Source organism: Erigeron canadensis, chromosome 4 (assembly GCF_010389155.1).
Source record: "Erigeron canadensis isolate Cc75 chromosome 4, C_canadensis_v1, whole genome shotgun sequence".
NCBI classification, from domain to species: Eukaryota; Viridiplantae; Streptophyta; class Magnoliopsida; order Asterales; family Asteraceae; genus Erigeron; species Erigeron canadensis.
In genome coordinates, this window is record NC_057764.1 from 25,499,450 (window position 1) to 25,514,273 (window position 14,824).

Below are 14,824 nucleotides of genomic sequence, written 5' to 3' on the forward strand. Positions count from 1 at the left end.
CGATACCTACTACAACCGAAGCACAGATGTATAGGTTGGACACTGGACTAAATATAACAAGAGACATGTGTTGCCTTTTCTATGCCAAATATTAGATAATAGGACACATATATACATACATAAACATACAGAATCCAAAGATAAACGAAAACAAGAAAGCAAAAAGACCTGGTCAAGTCTACAACTTTGCACAGAAGTATTATTTGTCTACAATTTACAAAGAAACACAGGCAAAATTTAACTAGGTGTCAATCTATCACTCAATTTTGATTTACAAAGTACTAGTATGTTCAATCACAAGATGCGAACTTGATGAAAAATTTACGGAACCCAAAGATCATATTGTCACCAAAAACACACATATAAGGTCAAAGGCACTAAAATTATACGGAGTATTTAAATTAAATAGTAACTGACTATGATGGAAGGTGATGATGGAGGATCAGGTGTTGAAGCTTCTGTGGCAAACCCAGACTCCATGATTCTCTTGTTAGAGAGATGAGAGCAAGTTTTGTAGAGGTTGACACTGAAGCTTTTATATGTTTTATACAATATTTATCACCGATGAAATTTATGAATGGACAAATAAGAACAAGAAAATACTGAGTTACCAAGAAATGCAAAAAGGTATGATTATTTATGATTTAAAAGGTGAAAAGCAAGACATTGAGTATTTCACCATGTTTGATTGGTGGGGAGACATTTGAATGGGTAACTGAATAATTTTTTTTGGTGGGAAATATTTGTGTGAGGTTTCCTTCCAGAACCAGTTTATGATTTCCTTCACTGTTTCGGTTTCTGGGTTCGAGTTAGGCTTGAGCTCAAATATCATATCTAGGTATGTGCTCAAGTTTGGTGTTATTCTGTTAAGTTGTCAAATCTCTTATTTAGTTAATAGTCATATGATTTTTTTTTTTTAGTAGTAAATCAAAAAATTGTTGGGTCCATTCAACTTTGTTATTCTTTATTTACAATGCAATTTATTTTTGTCTATATTTGTCTCTTCCTTGTACCTACAAGAAAAGAGCAACGCAAGACAACAGTCAAAACAAGAAACGTTATTGCTAAAATCTGTGATTTAAAAACGATTATGTGATATTAGATAACATGATAGCCTCGTGATCGTGTGTTCAACAAAAGAAAAATAAAACACGGATCTAATAAAATTTGCTACACAAAATAATATTTAAAGATGCTTCTGCTATATGACATTGTAATAATCAAATTCATTTGACACATTGTGCTCAAGACAATTCCTTAACCTGAAGGACTAATCATAAGAATACATTCCAACACTTGTTTCATTTTATATAAAACGTACAAAGTAGAGAACTTGATACTGAATCCGATAAGTCTGCACAAACATTAAGTGTCTGTAAGTGAAATTCAAACAACCCCAATAGAAATGTCTTCATAATTAGCCATCTTTCTTGTAGTGACTATATGTCAAGCAAGATTTTTCTAGGGTGCACAATCAAGTAAAACAAAGGCTTATTGTATACAAAAAAGGATCACAACGATACAGACTTGCACCTAATTACATCATCATCAGAAGGTAACTTTGGCACAGAAGTACTAACCAACACTCCATCCATATTAGCAGCTTTATCAACATCAAAAACCACCGTGCTAAGCCCCTTTCCAACCACATATATCTTCTTGCCAATAGCAACAAGCTGACAAGGAGGCCGGGTAAGAATAGACGCTAGTCTTCCAAATGCTTCCCATTCTCTAGTATCTTTTCGCCACATCATCACTCTGGTTCCTGAACTCTGATCTAACACATAAAGAGTTTCATCCACTACTATTGCTGGGCCTCGCCAGCCAGACACCAAATCAGCATCTGCATGTTGCCATGTGCCGTTTAATGGATCATACACGACTGCATACACATGAGAAGATACAGCCGAAGACCCGCATCTGATGTAAATTTTCCTATCTACTACTAGAGTATCTTCGATTTCTGGGACAACGTTTGGATCCATATGAGATGTCCATACGTTTTTGTCAGAATCAAAAGTGTCCCAAGAATGTGGATCGACGGATTTTGATCCTAGCCCACCAATAGCATACATTTTACCATCCATTGCTGCACAGGCAAAGTAGCACCTGAACAAAATGGCAAAGCCAGATACTTTCATGGTCAGTAGCTCTTAATTAATTTAAAAGATCACATATGGCATGTGATTAAGGGAGTGTTTGGACATGCGGTGTTGAAAGTGACTGTGTGACATTAAATGATGGGAATCATCTGCAATAAAACTAGCCCAGGAGATTGTGTTTTGGAATTGTAATAATCATAGAATCATCAGTTGTTTGTGTTTTGACAAATTCACATTATTTAGAAAATACATAAAATGCGCAAAAAGGGGAAAGCTTATGAATAAGAAGAGACTACTACTGATATGGGAGTGAAAGTCTCTCAAACTAAGCTAGCGTTTAACTTTGTTACAGTTGTTATGAAACTGAATCATCCAAAACTGCATACTTGGAACCAATACTATCACATAAATAAAACTACAATCTGTAAAGCCAACCTTTAAAAACTTGATATTAAATTGCAATAATCATACTAATTGGTTTCAAAAGACAAATCCAAACACCCATAATTTGGTACCAAAAGACAAAACCATAAATTGTACCCGTAAAGGCAGCATGTAGTCCAGTTATCTCATCCTATATTACAGAAAACACTTCCTAATTTTCTTTAATTAACAAAATCAAGCTCTTGCTTCTCTCCTGTCAAAACTTAAAAGATCAGTTCAGTTTCTTTTCATACTTTTACAAAACAACATAAGTGTCAATTTACTATGCAACTATGACCATGCCGTGGGGAGTATATATACTTCAGAGGTTGTCCAAACAAGATGTTCTAAGACATCCTTGTTGACAAAACGAAAAAAATTTGTTCAAGCACACTAGAAGTTAAGGTTAACACAGGTTGTGAAAAGAGATTTAAGTACAACATCAACCACAGCGCAAATCTACAACTATGGATCGTGACACCATGCATCAAACATTGTGAGGTCAATTTGTAGGCATACTATCTGCATTCGTAAATAACTTGATTATTCTATATAATAGGTTCTAATCAAGAAACAATATATAATACCTTGCAGTTGACAAAGGAGAAGCTTCGCTCCATGCATTCCTACTAACATCGTAGCAAAAAGCTTCATCTGTAGCATCTTCAATCCAACCACATCCACCCATAAAGTATATCTTTTTACCCAAAACTTCAAAGCCTACACCTTTTCTTTTCAAACAACGAGTTGGAAGGTCAGGGATACGCTTCCAACCTTTTTTGGGCAAACTCGGATCTAATACATAACAACAAAGTTGATCCATTTTGTCTTTACTCAATGCATAAATCCAAGTTTCAGCCAAATTATGCTTTTGACGATAGGAACGCCACTCTTCACTGCAAACCAAATCCCGCCATTTCCTTGAAACACATTTCAGGAGTGAATGATATCTACGAGGAATCCTCGCCAAACATATTAGAGCAATCTCATCTGGTATACCACTGATCAATGATGATTGTGTAGAGACAGTTTCACTTGAACCCTCTGAACCACTTCCCATAATTTCCATGTTCTTGCAACCAATTCAACTCTGTAACGTTTCAAAGAACCTCGTTATAACAAACTATCATCTCCTATATACGGACATACCTACATGTTTAAAACTTAATATAGACTGAAAGTAGCAATTTATAGTTACAAAAGAAGCACAACTCAAAATGAATAGAACCACGCATACAACTCACACAACACAGTTTCACGTTGATTTGAGATTCATCAAGTCACATTAATGGGAAAAAAATTATAATGCAAAACTGGTCTCCGCTAAACTATTGACTGTGAAGCCGTACGACCAACATTTTGTGAGCATAAAGTCGATTCTAAGTTAATCGACTCTTTAATTGAAAGTTATAACATCTTTAAAAAGTCCTTATTTTTCTTACTTATTTCACAGTTCTGCTTTTTTTCTTACTAAGTGGATATCATAAACCAACAAATTGTTCATATGCACACATGGGCTTATTCCTAAAACAACAATGAGCCTCTTCTCGGGAACGAATATTTGTTGACAATAAACGCTTCCCAAGCGATAGACGCAACATACAACATAAAAAACCCGGCAGAGGTCACGGGTTCTAATCCCGGCATTTATCCGGTCAAAATAGCAAAATGCATAAAGTTGAATACATTTCCGATCATTTGTTTGTGACAGATTTGATAATCACATCAAAACCACAAAATATCAAACCAACAAACTGAATTAACTGAAACAAAAACACATTTTAATCAATTTCTAGATCAGATCAATGTAACGATAATAATATAATAATAATAATAATAAAAGGAATAACAATATATCTAAGATCACAGGGAGGACTAAGTAATACCTAAAATGAAATCAAAATTAAAATGGAGATTAAATGAGTAGAGCAAAAAACATTACAAACCGTTTATATCAATTTCTGATCGATTTTTTCATAAAATTCGAGATTTTTGGAATCTATGATCCAATTTTCCAACAATGATGTATGAAAATGAATAGATGAGTGATAAATGAGGGGTCATTTTATGAGTTATTTTTTACTTGTGGGGGAGCAAATGCAAATATGAAAAAAATTATATAAAAAATAAAATTAAAAAAAAAAAAATACTCATATATCATATCTTATTCGACATGTAGCTTGGTTAGATCGAGATCGAGATCGAGTTTCAAAACTTATAATATCCAATGATGTAGATTAAAAAAAATTCTTAAGAAAGAAAATAAAATAGAAATTAATCATTGTTTCCGTTTGCTATGTGAAAATAAATATATTATTATGGTTATCTGGTACAAGTTTACAATTTTCATGAGAGAAGTAATCCGGATAACTACTAGATAAATTTTACATTTGACACTCATTAATTATTTGTAACTTTTGAAAATGAAGTTTTTTTGTCGTTTAAAAAAATATAAATAAACAAGAGATAAAACTAACCAATATAATGTGCGGTATATTTATCAGAAAATATATAATCTTTTCTCTTTTTAGAGATCTATGCCAATGGCAAGGCTTATTCAAAGAGTCTCGCAAATCAAGGATACCAATGTGGATGTAAACAAGGAATACCAAAAATGGATGTTAGTCCCTAGAATTCAAGTGCCCAAGTCGAAAAAAAATATGCCCCAAGCTCTTAGAAATTCATAAATATAACCAATTTTTTTATGAATGAAACTTTATAACAATAACAAAATTATAGTATTTATAATTTAGTCATTAACTAATTATTGGAATCAAATCTATCTATATATATAATACTTAATACTTATACATATATATATATAAAACTTTCAACATTTTTATGCCCCTTCAAACATATGCCCAGGCCAGAAATCATGTCTGACTGAATGTTAAAAAAAACAAGATTTTTCCACACAAAAAAGAATTCGTTTGTGACTTTGTGGCATAAATGACGACACCTTATATATATTGCAACATTTAAGATTCTATATGAATGAAATAGTTGTATGATACTGAAAGATATGGGTAATCCCTTCTGTTTACAAAGAAACTTCAAAATAACAATACTACAGCTTAAGAATTTCATTTTATTACAGAACTAACATAAAAAAAGGTGAAAATTTCTATACATGCACAGCTTTTTGTTCAATGATGTCATCAGATCATGTCAACAGTTTAACACACCAAATTTATAAAAAGGTTAATCACAAAAGACTTGTAATAGCATCGAATGATGCATATGTGGTCCAGAGTATAATTGAATACTAAGAACAATCAGCATTATGTTATTTCCAATCTTTGAACATCAGCTCATTGATCTGGTTGATTCCAATATCAGAGTAAGGTTCGATGGGTCGGTCATCTTCGTCTAACTTAGGATCAAAGCACACAGGATCTTTGCTGTTTTCATCTGCAAAAAATATCCATAAACACAAAACTTGCGGAACATTCTCGAGTAGATCCCTAAAAGCATTTGAGGGAAATGAACCCGGGGTACTTATTGCTTTGTCTGGTCTCACTTGCTCACACCACAACTCTATATTTTGTACTTTAAGCAGTAAGTAATCTTAGACACTAGCATTATAGAAAAACCAACTCACCATATATCGAGTTCAGGGATGTTGGGGGTGGAGTTGCCATAAAGTTGAGGCCAATGTAAAATATAAAGATAGTTACAGCTGTCACAATGGCGTAAGCTGGAAGAGCCAGTGCCCAATACCTGAAAGATGATGCCAAATATTAGATTCAATAACAAATTAACAAGTGCCGCAAATGTTGGTTATCTGATGGGATCAAAAAGAGCAGGGTGAGTAACTCAAAATAGGTTCATTCGGGTCAGATCAGGTACTCAGGTAAGTTTGTATAAGTTAGGTTGACCAATAAAACCTTTTGTCCTAACTTTTCATTTTATTATAGATTAGTTGTGTGTAAAATACAGGTCTACAAGGCATATATTATTTGTATAAAAATTAAGTAGTTAAGGACCAAAATTTCGGTGTTTCGGTCAAGGACTAGTATTTGAAATATCGGTTATTTCAGTGGTATTTTGGTGGTATTTCGGTAATCTTAATATTATGAAAAATATTATATATAAGTATATATATACCAAAAAGATTGCAATTATACACACATATAGCAATTATATTAAATTAATACTCAATTTAAATATCAAAATCAAGCTTAAAAGTGTCAATATTTGATAGATTAGTGTTAATACTTAAAAAATTGAATGTTTCTTATGTTGTTTGTTAGTTTGGACAAAAATAATTTAATAAAAAATAAAAAAATCTGAAAAACTGGTATACCACCTAAATACCACCGAGATTTGGACCGAAATTTGAAGAGTCCGTTTATTCTCTCCGTCTGAGCTTTCAAAGATATACCATTTCGGTAAATTTCACCGAAAATCTCGGTTCCGAAATTTTAGACAAAAATCTATACCGGTATACCAGTTGAGGACCGAAAACCGAAATACCACCGGTATACCACCGAAATTGACTACATGGAGTATAATAATGTAAGCTTTTCAACCCATGCACAAAGTAACGGGTTGAAATTGCCACCTCTAACATCTTTCTTCTAGATGTTCAAATAATATCATCTCACTTTTGCATACAGAATGAAAACCTAAATGAGAATTTTAGATCAAGGTATACAAAGCAAATGGAAAGCAAGGACTAAAAGGGTCGTGCATACGTACTTGTTAGGATAGTAGAAGATCCCAATAGAATGTAACCAAGGATCAGGAATGTATGCCCATATCATGAAGATAATTGCCGGCACAACAAAGTAAATTAATATTGAAATCCTCTAACCACACAGAAATTTCATTGCAGACAGTTGGACATGATAGAACGTAACCCAATAAGAAGTCAAAAAATTCTCCTTTATTTACTATGAAATCATGAAGATACTAACATTTCCTTCTTGACAAATACCTTAGTTGCATTGTCATTGTTTCTTAATGCTACTGACCGTGGTCCACGACATTCCTTTAGTTCATCATTATTGGAGGACACTTACAACATTTAACACAGTCTAATCAATTGTATATATATTGTGTAACCATTTTGATGTGATAATAGCAATATTTTCACTCACTCTGCCAAATGCTTTTAGGCAGTCATTGTAGATGTGAACAAAAGGTGACAAAAATCGCTGGACCAGACAAATTTGGTAACAGCAAAACTGGTCAGTTCTATACATGTCAAAACAGGCTGAGTGAATGAAGAATGATAATTTCGCAATAACAACACACAATGGGTGACTTTCGGTCATATAGAAGTCATTACAGACTGTAGATGTGAACCGAAGGTAACAAACTAGGTGGACGGACGAGTCCGGCAACAACAAAACTGGTAATTTTCTATATGTCAAAACAGGTTGGGTCAATGAACTGCAATAAGAAACACTTTAGGTGATTTTCAATCATTTTGGCTTGTTCATTCTAGTAGCTATTTATGCCTCTCTTTAACATGATATAAGCAAGAAGATATTAAAGTGTAAAAGACGGAGAATACCTGTAGCGACAACTGTTGAAATGGCTCCTACAAATCCATAAACTTCAGAAGGATTTGGACCATGCTCTCCCGATACACCAACACCAGAAGCCTTGTTGTCTGCTTCAAAAACAGAGAAAGTTGCTCCCCTGTTTCTAGAATAAGTAAGGGTCCTTCTAGGGCTATTGAATGAACGCTGATCTTCCATCGCCTTTTGTATCCAGCACCCACATCTAGTGTCACAAAATACAACAATTATCACTCCAAGAAAAATGTCTAAACTTTTACAAGCTAGTACAGCATATGATAAGATTTACAAGAGGACCTACACACCCATATTTGCTTACTTACAGTTATTTTACCCAAAAGGTGAACTTGTATTAAGTATCAAAGTTTACAGGTATCAAAAACAAACTTGGACAACCCCAAGTGATACATCAACATTCGTACCCACTATACAATATTGTATAAAAGAAAATACTAGACCACCAGAACCTCTTTGATCTTCGGCTCTCAAATTCTTTCACATTCCAGATACACTCAAATACTTCAAAAAACAGAGCCATCAGTTACATCCAACCAACCAGACTTAGTAGTTTTAAAAAAGGACCAAGTAACCTCATCTTTCACGGCTCACTATTCTCATTCCCACACACTACAAAGCTCATAAAACAAATTTTGGTTGGACATTCCATATGGTTACTTACAGCTAAATTCTAGACTTTTGGTAATTCATATGAGGATTCACATCTGCTATATTTGTTACGTTCCTAGTTAACACTCGAGATAATCAGCTAAAAAAAGATATGAGGAAGTTAATTTTTGACAGCTTATAATTACAAATAACAAACATTCTGAACAAAAAAACGTTAAAGTTGCAACTTCACTTGAGCTATGTTTTATGCACGTTACTTTAATGTGTTTAGTATCAGTTGCAACTTGCAACTTATTAGCTGGTTAGGTGTTTACTTGGTCATAGTTTATTGGTCAAATAGGAAAGTGGTTACCTTTCGGTTATTGGTCAAACAGGAAAGTGGTTACCTTTCGGTTCTTTTGCTTTGCCTATATAAGGCAATTGTGCACTTAATATTGTGCAATCAGAAACATTTAGTGAAATCACTTTGCATAAGTGTGCGTGAGCTATATTCTTTTATTTCAACAAAGAACAAATCCATCAGGATGGAAAAACTGAATCTACCATGCATCAAAGTGGAATAAAAAAGTACATAGTACAAAGATCTAATCACGGGCTATCAATATAATGTTGCAAGGCATTCCTCTGGAACACAAAATCATACAACAACCTATAATTCGCAATATATGCATAATCCTAACAAGCTAAGTATCATGGGTTCATAGATCGAATACAACTAATAACAGCCAGAGGCTACAGTAATACGTAGAATAACTCAAATGGATACAGGACAGCCAACCCGATGATTAAAAGTTACCAACATTACCTATCAAAAGCTCATAGAAAAGGTTTGTATTCGTATACATGACCAATGAGTGAGAGAATGTTTTATAGACTGATACATATCTTGTAGAGCAATAAAAAAGTAGTCAATGTCCCATGGATAAAGATCTTCAGCTTGTCATAAGATAATCATGGAAGGGTGTTTGAATTGCAAGATGATCAATTAAACTTGGGCATTGGCTAACATAATTTTCATACATACTTCAAGTTCCTCCTAGTAATCTCGTAGGTAATAATACTATATTAAGATTTAAGACTTTCTAAATTCTAGATAAGACTCTTCCAGAGATGCCAGCTATTGCATACATTGTCAATTCGCCAATTAATTCATTTATTGTATTTATCGTATTCCAATTGTCAGTGAAACTAACGATCACTGTGTTTATACCACAAGACCACATGGACTGGGAAAAAGTCAGTGACAAGTGGATACATAAGTCTTGACTCTTGAAACACACAGATATAAGTATAGCATTTAACAATAACAAAAATCCACTATATTCCAGCTATCCCAACTTTGCTTCACAAACCATAAATGATTCACATAACATATGTCGATATAACTCAATGTGCAATACATGTACAAGAACTAAATAGCATATGGTAACTGAACTCTCAGACAGTAAACATTAGTTGTGGATCTAATATCTCGTCACACACATTGTCTTCTATATCTCTTGTATAAACTAGTTCTCAGTACCCGCAACCAGTCATCTATGCAATATCAATAGCTACGCTGTCAATATACGTAACTTTTTATAGACATAACATCCACGACTAACTTATGAACTCCCTCATTTACATACCTATCAAGCATTTAGCCACTTACTAATGAGGTGGCTTTGTATTTTACTGAGTCTTATGCATCGCGTAAAGTCTTTCTAGTTGTTTTGTTAACAAGAGACCGTCATCAGTAGACTTTTTCTGAGGAGTAATTTTAGATCTTTTCTGTTGATTTTTCTTTTGTAATGGCTATTTGAAGTCCATTACTTCTGAATAAAAGTATCGAAGCATTTTGTCTCACTGTCAATATCTTTTCTTTCTTGCAGAGCATTTTGTGTCAATATCGAAGCATTATGTGTCGATGCTGAATAAAAGTATCGAAGCATTGTGTTTCATCTCTGGTATTTTTTGCTAAAACAATTCGTATCAGAGCCTTGGTTGCAAAAAATCAAACTATCATGAATAAGGTTTGCAATATGTTAGACAAGAAACTCGTGCCTAAAGAACTTTGGGAAGATGCAGCAATTTGGTGTAATTCATGCTCTAAATAGGTGTCCAACAGCAGCTCTGGAAAATAAGACTTCGCAAGAACTTGGTGAGGCAGTAAGCCTAATGTAGATTACTTTCGAGTTTCTGGTTGTTTAGCACATGTAAACGTGCCGAGTGAAAAGCAAAGTAAACTAAATGATAGAAGCAAGCCACGTGTACTTATTGGTGTTAGTAAGAAGTCTAAAGCTTACAAGCTATTTGATCCTATAGAAAACAAGTTGAATCTAAGCAAAGATGTGGTTTTTGAAGAAAATGTGGATCGGGATCAGAAGACTACTATTCGGGAAGTTAGTAAGGTAGTTACATGAACACAAAAGTCAAGAAAATACTTATGAAGCTAAAGTAGATCCTTGGTCATCAAGGAAAAGAAGAGAATAATTTAAACTCTTAGAGAGGAAAATGCAAATGCAACAAACTCTCTCAAGAAACATCTACTAATGCTTAACACTTTACTCATAACTAATGAAAAACGATAAATTCCTCCTAATAATCCTCCTAAAGGTAAACCTTATGACACATGTAATCCACTAATTCTCGTTCATCATCGTATCTCTTGATTTTGCCACGAGTATATATCGCTCCTCTAACTTAATAATATCAAAACAAGTAAAAAGTAACAAACTTTATAAAATCTGGAAAAAACCCAAAACTGCAGATCCATATTTCAAACCATTTTGTAAGGTTTTTGAATAAAAGATGTAATATCAAGTGAAGAAAACAAAGAAACGAGCATAGAAAAAGGGATACCTAAAAATTATGAGTTTGATAATTCATTGAGGCATTTAGTCGAACATGTAGAATGCATAATCAATAAAACACAACATGAAATTGGATACATAACAAATTTAGTTGTAATTGTGATTGCAATTTTATTCTTAAAATTACCTATTTGGCTCCAGTCACTTTTGACGTTGGAGGGACTCCACCAACTACTTTTGATGTTGCAAAATAATCCTTAACACAAACGATTTGACAACGGGAAATACTAAATTTTGATTTGCTGCACATTTACAAATTTCTAATATGAGTTGTAATTCCAAAGGATTAATCGGTAAATTCTGGTTCCCAAAAATTGAAAATAAAATTTGATTATTTTTTAGAAAAATGAACCGGGTCGGGTTTGTCCCTCCTATGAGAATTTAACGAATACAGGTAGTCATTTTAATTCTTAACACAAACGATTTGACAATGGAAAATTTTGAACTTAGACGAACATGGTACCCGCACAATACGACGGTGATGATAGTGACAGTGATGTAGTGGTATCGACAGATGGTGATGTGGCAACGACCGTTGGTGGCTGCAGATGCGTCAGTGATGTAGGTATTTGATATAAAGATATTTGGTTTAAAATAGTAGCGGATATATTTATTTTTTTTCTTGAAAAACATGTTTGAATTTAAGAATATTAATAACAATAACTGATAAGAGTATGATTGGTAAATGCATTAATGATTCATGTGTGTTGGTTATAGTACACAATCATTATTGATACAAAATAAGACTTTCAATGTAGTCAATAAAATGGAACAAACTGAGTTTGAAATAATAAAAATAACCAAAAAATTGAAACTGTACTAATACCAAAAAATCATACAAACGGTATTCGGTATCGTTTCCCGCTTTAAAATTTACTAACAGTTTTTACTTTTGTATCTATATTACCAAAAAACACAAGAAAATTTGATACGTTAAAATAAGGTATTGATATATCTTTTAAGTCATCATCTTAATTCTCAAAGATCATGCCATCATGGCATGCGACAATATCAAGATAAGACCATAAGAAATTAAGAAAATGTTAATCCACATGTCATATTTTCATAATTTTAAAAAGAATTTTAAAAGAATTAATTATTTTCTATTGATTACTTATAAAACTTATAAATATAAATTTTTTGTGGTTGTGTACTTGTGTACACTGACTGTACAAGTTCTGTCGTATTAGCAAACCCACTAAACAAAGACCCAATGAACATTATTTGATAGGCCCATCGTTTAGGCTATGTCCCATTAACAGAAAAAGCCCATATTTGACATAGCGATAGCAGTATATAAGTTATCTAATGATTTTAGGGTTTCATTTCTTCCTCAGCCGACCACGCTAATCCCAACCTGACCGGACCAAAACTTTTGAGGTTTTTTCTCTCACACTTAAAACCTGATACACTTTTTAATATCTATTGTTTTTTTAATTTTTCTTATGACTATGATATGTTAAATCCCTTGTTTTATGTCTATTAAATTTGTATGTATTCATTGTAAGTAAATTATAGTTTTATTGCTTCTAGAATATATATAAGATAAATGTTGTTGGATATAAAGCCTCACTGATTTGTTTTTATTTTTTTTTTAAATTTCTTGAAATAATTATTATGAGTGTTTAACATTGTAGTGACTAGTAAAAGCTTAATAGGTATGTTAATGAGGGATTTGATAAGTTAATTGTTGATGTTTTGCCTATGAAAAGCTACTTATAATGACAACGATAGTTATCGTCTTATCGATATGGCGAGGGTAATGAGAACTAGTTTATACAAGATATATAATTGAAAGACAATGTGTATGATATTAGATGTATAAAGTTGGAGTTGTATTTCTTAGAGCAAGTTCCGAGATTTACAAATACGGGTTTAGTAGCTTTGCGTTGGAAAATATATCATTAGTGCTGGACTATTGGTGTTGTTATCTGGTCGTGTCTAATTGCGATGGTTAATCGACTGTAAAGTGTTTTGTGCCTGTATTTGTATAATGTATATTGGTTTGTACTGAAATGCATCCGGTTTTCAGCACAATGGCTCCAAAACAGCCGAATACGGGACTCTTTGTTGGTCTAAACAAAGGACATGTTGTGACCAAGAAGGAATTGGCACCACGGCCTTCTGACAGGAAAGGGGTAAGTAATTTGTAATGCAGATGTTGTGAAAATGGTTTGAAATTTAATTGCGGGCTAATCTAATTTTGGTTCTTGGTTTTTTGGGTATTTAGAAAACAAGTAAGAGAACACATTTTGTGAGGAACCTTATCAGAGAGGTTGCCGGAGCTGCTCCTTATGAGAAGAGAATTACTGAACTTCTTAAGGTTGGAAAGGACAAACGCGCACTCAAAGTTGCCAAGCGAAAATTGGGTACTCACAAGAGAGCAAAGAAGAAGCGTGAGGAGATGTCCAATATTCTTCGCAAGATGAGGTAACAAGACCACCTTTTTTCTCATTTTTTTTATTCATCAATAATGATAAACGCATAATAATATAATGGTGGTTTCTCGTTTGATCCATAATTCTGTATGCTGTTGATTATGTATGTTTTCTTACCTTGCTTTCTATGCTTGGAATCGTATTTGTAGGGCTGGTGGTGGCACAGAGAAGAAGAAGTGAGCTCTTGTTGCTTAAAACTAATCTGAGATTTGTGTTGAATGAATAGAGTTGGCAGTTTTGAATGCTTGTTGAACCTACTTGTATTAGTGTTTTTTGGATTTTGATTGAAGGCTTATATAATTCACTTATGTCAAGCATGTTAATTGTTGCATGTTTTGCCATTCGTTGTTTTGTTCTTTTTTCAAACATACATGACCTTCATATGCATATTGCCCGGAAACAAAAAGTTCGATTTCCAAATATGTTTTTTTTTTTCTGGAAAAGAATTTTACTATTATGCTGGTGATTCTTGATTGATATTAGAAGTTTAGAACAGTTAGGCTATCGATAATAAGAAGATTTTTAGACTATTAGTTTGGGATGATTTATCATCGTAATAGAGGCCATGTTACTAGCCATAGCTCTGAAACAAAAAGAAAAAATTATTGGCAACACCAAATTAAACCTCCTACTACGAGAATTAACTCAAATTGCATACATGACTTTCATATGCATGTTGCTCGGAAACAAAAAGAAAAAATTATTCTTATGCTGGTGATTCTTGATTGATTGATATAGTCATATTATTATAAGAAGGGAAATATATCTTATAAATTAGATAGAATGAAAAGACATTTTGATTCATGACATAACCATTTATTAAAAGTAACTTATTACATTACATTACAATATCG

The 14,824-nt window shown here is 33.2% G+C and overlaps 3 protein-coding genes across 3 annotated transcripts; 1 reads left to right on the plus strand and 2 right to left on the minus strand.

Moving 5' to 3' along the window:
- Positions 1-1,183: 1,183 nt before the first annotated feature.
- Positions 1,184-4,569, minus strand: LOC122596477 (F-box/kelch-repeat protein SKIP4). The gene is made up of 3 exons (XM_043769057.1): positions 4,472-4,569; positions 3,113-3,615; positions 1,184-2,109 (listed from the first exon to the last, which is right to left on the minus strand). The coding sequence occupies exons 2-3, from the start codon at positions 3,592-3,594 to the stop codon at positions 1,512-1,514; spliced, it is 1,080 nt and encodes a 359-aa protein (XP_043624992.1). The 5' UTR covers positions 3,595-3,615; positions 4,472-4,569; the 3' UTR covers positions 1,184-1,511.
- Positions 4,570-5,811: 1,242 nt separating this feature from the next.
- Positions 5,812-8,250, minus strand: LOC122594878 (phosphatidylinositol N-acetylglucosaminyltransferase subunit P-like). Its single transcript, XM_043767180.1, has 4 exons — positions 8,047-8,250; positions 7,227-7,299; positions 6,127-6,245; positions 5,812-5,936 (listed from the first exon to the last, which is right to left on the minus strand). The coding sequence occupies exons 1-4, from the start codon at positions 8,231-8,233 to the stop codon at positions 5,812-5,814; spliced, it is 504 nt and encodes a 167-aa protein (XP_043623115.1). The 5' UTR covers positions 8,234-8,250.
- Positions 8,251-12,804: 4,554 nt separating this feature from the next.
- On the plus strand, positions 12,805-14,301 carry LOC122596258 (60S ribosomal protein L36-2-like). The gene is made up of 4 exons (XM_043768809.1): positions 12,805-12,912; positions 13,565-13,670; positions 13,763-13,962; positions 14,120-14,301. Exons 2-4 carry the CDS (start codon positions 13,569-13,571, stop codon positions 14,148-14,150), a joined length of 333 nt encoding a protein of 110 aa, XP_043624744.1. The 5' UTR covers positions 12,805-12,912; positions 13,565-13,568; the 3' UTR covers positions 14,151-14,301.
- Positions 14,302-14,824: the final 523 nt, after the last annotated feature.

What these genes read in the sequence shown, in the direction of transcription:
- LOC122596477 (XM_043769057.1), bottom strand. Translation starts at nt 3,594, where the DNA reads ATGGAAATTATGGGAAGTGGTTCAGAGGGTTCAAGTGAAACTGTCTCT. An exon ending in TCTCCTTTGTCAACTGCAAG is followed by an intron (nt 2,110 to 3,112) that starts GTATTATATATT and finishes CATTTTGTTCAG; the next exon opens with GTGCTACTTTGCCTGTGCAG.
- LOC122594878 (XM_043767180.1), bottom strand. Translation starts at nt 8,233, where the DNA reads ATGGAAGATCAGCGTTCATTCAATAGCCCTAGAAGGACCCTTACTTAT. An exon ending in ATCTTCTACTATCCTAACAA is followed by an intron (nt 6,246 to 7,226) that starts GTACGTATGCAC and finishes ATCATCTTTCAG; the next exon opens with GTATTGGGCACTGGCTCTTC. An exon ending in ATCCCTGAACTCGATATATG is followed by an intron (nt 5,937 to 6,126) that starts GTGAGTTGGTTT and finishes TATTTTTTGCAG; the next exon opens with ATGAAAACAGCAAAGATCCT.
- LOC122596258 (XM_043768809.1), top strand. Translation starts at nt 13,569, where the DNA reads ATGGCTCCAAAACAGCCGAATACGGGACTCTTTGTTGGTCTAAACAAA. An exon ending in GGCCTTCTGACAGGAAAGGG is followed by an intron (nt 13,671 to 13,762) that starts GTAAGTAATTTG and finishes TTGGGTATTTAG; the next exon opens with AAAACAAGTAAGAGAACACA. An exon ending in AATATTCTTCGCAAGATGAG is followed by an intron (nt 13,963 to 14,119) that starts GTAACAAGACCA and finishes TCGTATTTGTAG; the next exon opens with GGCTGGTGGTGGCACAGAGA.